The sequence below is a fragment of the Podarcis vaucheri genome (genome assembly GCF_965113315.1).
Source record: "Podarcis vaucheri genome assembly, chromosome: 9".
NCBI classification, from domain to species: Eukaryota; Metazoa; Chordata; class Lepidosauria; order Squamata; family Lacertidae; genus Podarcis; species Podarcis vaucheri.
Genome location: NC_138767.1, coordinates 62533245 through 62541732, shown reverse-complemented (window position 1 = coordinate 62541732; position 8488 = coordinate 62533245). Strand labels below are relative to the sequence as shown.

The 8488-nt window shown below is 39.9% G+C and overlaps 1 protein-coding gene and 1 pseudogene across 5 annotated transcripts in view; one reads left to right on the top strand and one right to left on the bottom strand.

Annotated features, from left to right (window-relative positions):
• Positions 1–1149: 1149 nt before the first annotated feature.
• LOC309540835 (toll-like receptor 6 pseudogene) lies at positions 1150–7399 on the bottom strand (annotated as a pseudogene). 2 transcript variants are annotated; one of them, XR_014224548.1, is made up of 2 exons: positions 7151–7399; positions 1150–4070 (listed from the first exon to the last, which is right to left on the bottom strand). The product of XR_014224548.1 is annotated as a toll-like receptor 6 pseudogene (transcript). The 2 variants fall into 2 exon arrangements; XR_014224549.1 differs by lacking the exon at positions 7151–7399 and adding an exon at positions 5418–5943.
• The window catches only part of FAM114A1 (family with sequence similarity 114 member A1), a 50848-nt gene continuing 48602 nt past the window's right edge, over positions 6243–8488 (top strand). The window contains exon 1 of one of the 3 annotated variants that reach the window (XM_082238182.1): positions 6243–6267. In XM_082238182.1, coding sequence (XP_082094308.1) covers positions 6258–6267 — 10 coding nt within the window. In that variant the 5' untranslated portion in view covers positions 6243–6257. Of the gene's footprint in view, positions 6268–7428; positions 7551–8488 lie in introns of those variants that run through there. The other 2 variants (XM_082238181.1, XM_082238180.1) reach the window with 2 other exon arrangements.

Below are 8488 nucleotides of genomic sequence, written 5' to 3'. Positions count from 1 at the left end.
ATTAAATTAGCTTTTCTTTTTTTAAAAAAAAAATATTTATTAAAGGTTTTAAACAATGCAACAAACTTCACCTTCACAACCGATAAGAAAAGAAAAAACACCATCACAATCAATCAAGAAAAAACCAAAAAAGACAAAAAAGACATACAAAGCGTACAAAAAAACAAGAAAAGCATAAAAAAGACATAAAAAGGGAAAAAAAGAAAAAGGTTCAATTTCTTAGATATTATTTCCATAACCCTCTTTCTAGACTCCCTCACATCTCCCTTTTCTGTGTTCCCATTTACAATCTTATTCAGCAATACTTCACCATCTTTCAAATCTTATTTTATATTATACATTTCAGCTATTATGTCTCCAATTTTTCCCCTTTATTTATCAGTTATTTGAGCTTGACATAATATTGTTCAAAATTTTACCTTTGTTATTGTAAACCAATTTTGCATACTCCTTTCAAATATGTCACTAATGCCACGTTATCTTTATATCCTGCATCATTCTAACATTCATACAGTTTATAATACTTCTGCAAATAATCCTTAAATTTCTTCCAGTCCTCTTCCACTGTCTCTTCTCCCAGGTCTCGGATTCTGCCAGTCATTTCTGCCAATTCCATGTAGTCTATCAGTTGCGTCTGCCATTCTTCCAGAGTGGGCAAATCTTCTGTCTTCCAGTACTTTGCGATGAGTATTCTTGCTGCTGTTGTCGCATACATTAAAAAGTTAAGAAACCAGAGGCCTTGCTTTTGGGCATTGTCGGCCAAATGATGCCAAAGAAGGACAGAACTTTTTTTTAAAATTAGCTTTTCTTGTTTCTTAGCATCTATTCTAGGCCCTCTATTTTACTAACATGTATATTGCACACCACTAGATGGCACCAACTTTCCATTAAAAGACTCAATGTATTATTATAAAGAGGGCAGTCATAAAATTGAAGAGTTGGAAGGGACCATGAGTGTCATCCAGTCCAAGCCCCTTGCAATGCAGGAATCTTTTGCCCAATGTGGGGCTCAAACCCATGACCCTGAGATTAAGAGTCTCATGCTCTACAGATGTCCCAGATGTGCCCAACCCCTCTTAGGTGTGCACCATGTATTATTCTCGTGCTTAATTAAATTATATTGAGAATATAATAATATCCTCAGGTGGATTGCCTAAGCAGAATACAGCATTTAATTCATTATTATAAAAAATTATACCATGCTGCCTTTCAATCAAATGAATGTCAAGGAGGCTTACAAGAAGCAGGAAGTCTTACACTGCAAGGTTGATACTGATTCTTCATCTAATGACTTAATTTTGAATCCTTTGGTTCAGGAATTCAGGGCTTGGAACAGGATCAATGCAGTCAATCTGTTTCTTTTCCTAATGTATTTTTCCCCTGCACTTGTATATAGCAAAATTATACTTGTCCTTTCTCCAGAAATATTATAGTACAGCATTACAGCAACATAGCTTGTTTTCCAGTTATCTTACCAGTCTTCCAGCTTCATCAAACTTTCCCTGAATTCAAAAAATACGTATTGTAATTCTGAGCCATTTACACTGAAAGTCTCATATACAATATTCAGCCATACAACATGAACGTTACTGATATAATAAAATCACAATATGATTATTTTAATATAAATTTAACTCAGTGAAAATGCTCTCTCTTCTTCGTTGCTGGACAGTTTAACGTAAATGGCTGCCCGAAGATTAGACCAGAAAAGTCCATGCTTGCTTTTCTCCTTTGGCCACTCCAAGTACGTTCTCTTGGCCATGAGAGCTTTCAGTTTGTGGTACCTGGCAGGAATGATGTATGCAGGGATTGATTCCAGCACAATCAGGATTAAACTGTCGGCATTTTCACTGAATAACTTGTGATGGGCAAAGTAGAGCTCATAATGACACCATTCGCTCTGCACAAAGTAAGGAGACAACACAAAGATCGACTTGTAACTTTTCTCAATGCAGTCTATGATATTCTCCACAATGCTCTTGCCTGCAACAAAGTTCCTCTCGTGCTGGCAGATCCGTATGGAACCATCCTCCTTCTCCAAGTTTGGAATCAATACGTTTTTCACCCACTCAGAATCATGTTCACTATAGGAGATAAAAGCATGGAACTCTATGTTGGGGAGCAGGTCTTCAGGATTACTCTTCCGAATCCTGTGTTTTGCTTGAGTCCACTTCCACATCATTTTCAAATACCATGGAACGTCAAAGTGGATGCAGAGGAAGGAAACAGTGGCTACTAAGACCACGGTAATAATTATAACTATCGTAATCAGAAGACTCACGTTGCAAACAACTTCAGAGACGTGAAAGTCCTTTAAAAGGGTTCCCCTTAAGTAGTCTGGGTACTCGCACACATAAGCGTCAGGCCAGCCAACCAACTCCATAGATCCTTGCTTTTGAAGATTGATGAACTGTCTTAATTCACAGGTACATGTGAATGGATTGTGTCCTGCTTTTAGCTGTTTGATGCCTTGACATGTCTGATAGAATTCAGAAGATGGTGAGACAACAGAGTTCATTTCTATATTCAGGAACCTCAGATTTCTAAACTGACCACATTCAGGCAGACTAGCTAGTTTATTGGATGCCAAATTTATTTCTTCTAAAGCCGTCAGCTCAGTAATCTCTTTGGGAATGCTTGAAATGGGATTGTTTTGAAGATGAAGAATTTGAATATTTGCTGGTAAACATCTAAATACTGACTCCGACAATTGATTAGATGCCAAATTCAATTTAATCATATTTTTACCCCAGTGGCAGTCATTCATGTTATCTTCGTATTGCAACAGATTCTGACTCAAGTCCAAGTATTTCAGTGAGTTCATGTGACTTGTCATTAAACTCATTTTGGCAAGTTGTTTAAGTTGATTGTTTTGTAAAATGAGTGTTTCTAGGAGGGCTAAGTTCTTGCAATTTTCAAAAATTTTGTCAGTCAATGAATTATGTGAAAAACTTAAATAAGTAAAATCACTGGGTTTTAAAGGACAAAACATGATTAGTATCCCCGAATGAGAAATTGTCAATGATGCAATATTCATTTCTGAAAATGTTCTGTATACATCTTCCTGGTTAAACATCTCTGAAACTGCAACAGCATGTTTAATTGTCAATGCTTTTAGTGAGGTATCAACGTAATTGAGAGATTGACTTGTGTCTTCAAATATTAAAATGTTCACATAGTAGATGTTGAAATATTCAATGGAGGATTCCCACACCTTCTGAAGAAGAGCTGTAAGGCTTAGCCAGGATAGTTGTATATTATTCAATGTTAAGTTTAGCAATTTCCCATTTTTGCTGGGTTGTGACAACAATGTTATCAAGTCAGTGACTTGCTTACCTTGGATATTTGAAAGTTCTAAGCTTTCAGTAACATTGAGTTCTAGAGACACAAATTCTGAATTTTCAGGGAGTGCAATCTGAAGCTTCTTTGTGTTAAATGCTGGAAGACTTCCAGGGACAGATTCAGTGAGGTGTTCTAAGCCCAAGAAGAGAGTATCCAGTTGTAAATTAGCAAGAACACTGAAATCTGATTTCTGTATTCTTCTAGCGCTGAGGCCAAGATATTCCAGCTTCACCATTTTGCCAAATGCCTGGCAGGTGGGCATGTCCATGAAGTTATTGTAAGAGAGATCTAGATGCCTGAGACTTGTAACAGGAATGCAAGAAAGAGTCTGCAGTTTGTTGTGGGATAGATCCAGAAGTTCTAAGTCTTTATTGTATTGGAAAATGCTGAAGTCAAGCTCTCTAATCAGGTTATGAGAAAGATTTAGTACCCTGAGTTTGGAAAGAGAACTAAAATCAGAAATCTGAGGTTCAGAGATACTGTTGTATGACAAATCCAAGTCTGTCATTTGTGCTGGAAGATTCTTAGGAACAGCATCTAAGCCACTCTTTGAGTAGTTTGCTTTAAATCCATTTTCTGCAGAGGTATAGGTATTGTTCCAGAAAGTTATTGTAAAGATGCAAATACAAAGGAAACCATTCCTGTCTGGACCGTTCATTTCTGCCATGGCATATAAAGATCTTCAAAATGTGCTTGGTGTTCTTGTACTCTGTATTAGCCTCAAACTCCTGCAAAAAGAGTTCACATTAAAATATTAAGTACTCTAATGGAAACATTAGCTCTCCCAATATTCATTCTTATTACGGCAATAGAAGACACTTCATAATTTAGCAGAAAAACAGAATCAAATGACAATTTAAAATATAGTTATGAAGAGATTTCATGATGGCCATATGTGTTTTTTGCAGTTTAAGATACTGAAAGCCTTACACAGATCCAGGAGTTAGTGAGATATCTCTCTGGAAGTTTGAAAAAGGATGAACCACTGTGACTCTGAAAGGAATTCAGTTGCGTGGATATATATATATTTGCATATTTTGGGTCTCCACCACCGATTTCTTGTGAATTGCTTGTTATCCCCATTTCTTTCTCACCTGGGGCCAAATGAGATGTTGTGGCAATATACAATTATAGAATCACAGAACTGTAGCATTGGAAGGGACACCAAGGGTCAGCTAGTCCAAACCCCTGCAATGTAGTATCTCAGCTAAAGCATCCTGTACCATACATACCTGCAGTATCTACAGCTCCCAGATGTTGTTGGGAGTACAACTCATCCTCCCACACCACTAGCCATCTAGCTGGCATTGATAGGACTTTTGAATCTAACATATGGAAGGCCACAAAATCCTTATCGTTGATATAATATTATTATTATTATTAAAATTTGTATGCCACCATATACCCACAGGTCTCAGGAAGGTTCACAAGATAATCTTTCCAAAACCCTTTGCCAAAAAGTGGTATTAGATAGAATAAGTGATTATATTTAACCAACACTGTTAAACAGATGTCTGCTAAAGCAGCAAAGGGAGAATGAGGGTTGGTTTAGGGGTGGGGAATGGGTTCTGAAGAACAGCCATCTTGGATGCTTTCTCTGCAAGCCCCTCCTCACTTTTCATGGGATACACAAAATGCACGTCCAGGAATCTTAGCTGGATGAGAGGGATCTTGCAGGGGAAAAACAGCGGGTAAGAGAAAGTTTAAGCAGCCATGTCTTCAGCCAGCACACACCCTAAGGCTTTATAACTGTTCAGCAGTCAGGGGCTACCAAAGCCACGCTTATGGCTAGATACCAAGTTCAGCCAAAAGGACAGAAAAGCAGATGCTGTGTTTTCACAATATTGGACCCAGTCATGGGTGTAGCCAGGTGCGGGCAACTGGTCCCCCTAGATCCACAAAAATTACTGAAAAGCATTGAAAGTACTCAATTAAGTGAGGTTCTGCCCCACCCCACCCCACGAAACTTTGGACCCATTCACCATTCGCAATAAAAGTTAAGTGAAGAGTACTCTCTTGGCAAAAAAGTATTCAAAACTTTCTCATGTTACATGTTTTAAAATCATAACACCTACCTTATGCCTTTCAGCAGCAGGAAAGAGTGTGTTTCTAAACAGAGTGTCTTAAGAGGAAGAATGCTGTTGCCTTAAAGATGGGGCAGAAGATTCTCCGCCCCACTTTTAACACAATCAAATTTGTCAGCCTTTGCAGTAAAAGGTAGACAACAACAACAACAAAATGAATTAACAGTGGGAGAAAACTATAGTATGTTCAGAGGAGATCACAAACTCAACTAAAAGAAAAGGAATGAGGAACTGAAGTTACAACTTGGTCACAAGCTAAAAATAAACATTAACTTGGCGTAATTTACAGGAAATCTATGCCACTGTCAAGACTTCCTCTTTACCCAAAATGGTAGTTTCAACATGTAACCTGATGGTGCATGTTTTAAAACTGCTGGTTTTAGTTCTGTTTTAATAATTTTATGTTGATTTGTTTTAAAGTTGCCGTTGGCAACTTGGCACGATTTAGAGATGCAATAACAATCTGTTTGCTTTGTCGTTAATGTTTGAGATATCAAAATTCCTCAGACAGCCTCTACGCAAAGATTCCCGGTTACAACCTAGAGATGTTACTGCTACACGTCCCTCTAAGTACCAAGGGGGGGGGGAGTGTTTGCAGCCGTGATTTAAATGACATGATCTGGATTGTGTGGTTTGTATTACTGATTTGATTTCTATGTGGGTGTTAAACCCCCCCCCCCCGCATATGAATATATTTTGCCTTTTTAAAGTTACATTGTGTTCTTCAACATAGAAAGGGGAAGGATTTATTTTTTTAATGTTAGATGACATGTGCAAGGATCCAGCCCACCATCATTACACAATGGGATTTAAAAACATCAACACACACACATGCTACTGGGTAAGACTTGGCTTTTCTGGCAATGGCGGACGTTGCATCACACACACACACACACACACACACGAGAGTATATATATTTGCCCCTGCAGGATGAGTAGCAGCTGTTATAATGCCCTCTTCTGCACAAAGATCAAAAGTGAGAGAGATTCCTGCCTTCCCCTTTTTCTATTCCTCCACCTGCCAAACCTCAACCCTTCATGTTGTTTTTCAAAGCTGCCTGAGAGGATCTGAAACCCAGATCTCCACGAAATCGCTTTGCAGGATCCAGTCCTGCAAAGTCCTTTTAGTTGCAAAGGGAGAAGCAAGTGCGTGACATAGCGGACATTTTTTGGAGACGAAAATGCCCTTGCACTTTTCTTTCTTTCTTTCTTTCTTTCTCTCTCTCTCTCTCTCTCTTTCTTTCTCTCTCTCTCTCTCTTTCTTTCTTTCTCTCTCTCTTTCTTTCTTTCTCTTTCTCTCTCTCTCTCTTTCTTTCATTCTTTCTCTCTCTCTCTCTCTTTCTTTCTTTCTTTCTCTTTCTCTCTCTCTCTCTCTCTTTCTTTCTTTCTCTCTCTTTCTTTCTTTCTTTCTTTCTCTCTCTCTCTCTCTCTCTCTCTCTTTCTTTCTTTCTTTCTCTCTCTCTCTCTCTCTCTTTCTTTCTTTCTTTCTTTCGAGGGCAAGCTTGCAATCCCCTAAGAAAAGCAAGCGGAGAGACGGAGAAGAACTCGCGCCCCTGGAGAGTGGCCCAAGTCCCAAACGACGGAGAAAGTTGGTTTGGGGTTTTTTTAGGCGCCATTTTTTTTAAGAGGCAGGGGCGAAGGGGGAAAAAACCCAAAAGGCGGCTTGAAACTGTGCGCGCGACCCGAAGCGCCGGCTCCTTTCCCGCCTTTTTGAAACCGTTTACCTGCTTGGCGGCAAAGATAAGTCGCTGGTCGCGTGAGGGGCCTCTCGGGGCTAAAGAAGGACAAGCGAAGCCGCAGGCGGTGGCGACAGATTTCCCCACAGGAAGAGAACCCGTTTTAGCGGCCTCCCCTCGGTCGACTTGAGGGGAGGGCGGACCAAATGAACTCTGCCCACTTGCCCCCCACGGGGCATCGTCACGGGGACGTGAAATACGGGTTTCCCCCACTTCAGTTACAAGGAAGAAGTTACGGGGTGTGTTTTTGGGCTTTTAGAGGAAGTGAAGCAAAAGCACCTCAGTCCCTGGTTTGGTTTTGGGCTGTTGAAAGTATTGTTCCTGCCCATGATGCGCTTCGTGTTCATGGTGATCCCAGTTACGAAACCCAAAGAAACCTGGAAAGCAAGTAGGTAGGGGCTTGGTTCTCTGGATAAGTGGTGATAATTGTGTGCAAGGCAAAAAATGCCAGTCCAAAAAAAATTACCGCAATAAAACCCAAAACAGCAACAGCTGCACTCAAATTTATTTTGTCTAATAATAATAGTGATATTTTATTTATTTATACCCCGCCCATTCGGCTGGGTTTCCCCCAGCACATAAAAAATGGTAAAATATTAGACATTAAAAATCTCCCGATACAGGGTTGCCTGGTGATTTTATGGAGAGCAAAAAACCACCCTAAGCTGCTGAGTGGAGTGCTGCTGCTTATTTGCGGACCTCGCAGTAATAAATACGAATTTGTAATTCCGCTTTGGCTAAACAAACTAGATAGATAGATAGATAGATAGATAGATTCTTTATTGTCATTACACTAGTGCAACATTGCACAAGTGCAACGAAATTGGATGCCATCCCTTAAAAACAACAAAAGCAAAACAACAGCAACAACCAAACAAACCACCTTCCAACCACACCCACACCCATCAAACTCCCAGGTCTCACTATCGAGTTACAGCATTCAAAAAGGCCACAGCTCTTGGATAGAAACTGTTTTTCAGTCTATTTGTCCTAGACTTGATGTTTCTATACCTCCTGCCAGAAGGCAGTAGTGCAAACAGACTGTATCCCGGGTGAGATGGATCCTGCAGGATGTTGTTTGCTTTCCTAAGGCAACGGGAATCGTACAGTTCTTCCAAAGGTGGGAGAGGGTGACCAATAATCCTTTGGGCTGTGGTTATGACCTTCTGGAGCACCTTCCTCTCCCTCGCTGTACAACTGGAGAACCAAGCACAAATACAGTATGTAAGTATGCTCTCTATGGAGCCTCGGTAGAAGGACACCAGCAGTCTCTCACTCAGATTGTTCTTTTTTAAAAGTCTGAGGAAATAAATTCTCTGCTGGGCC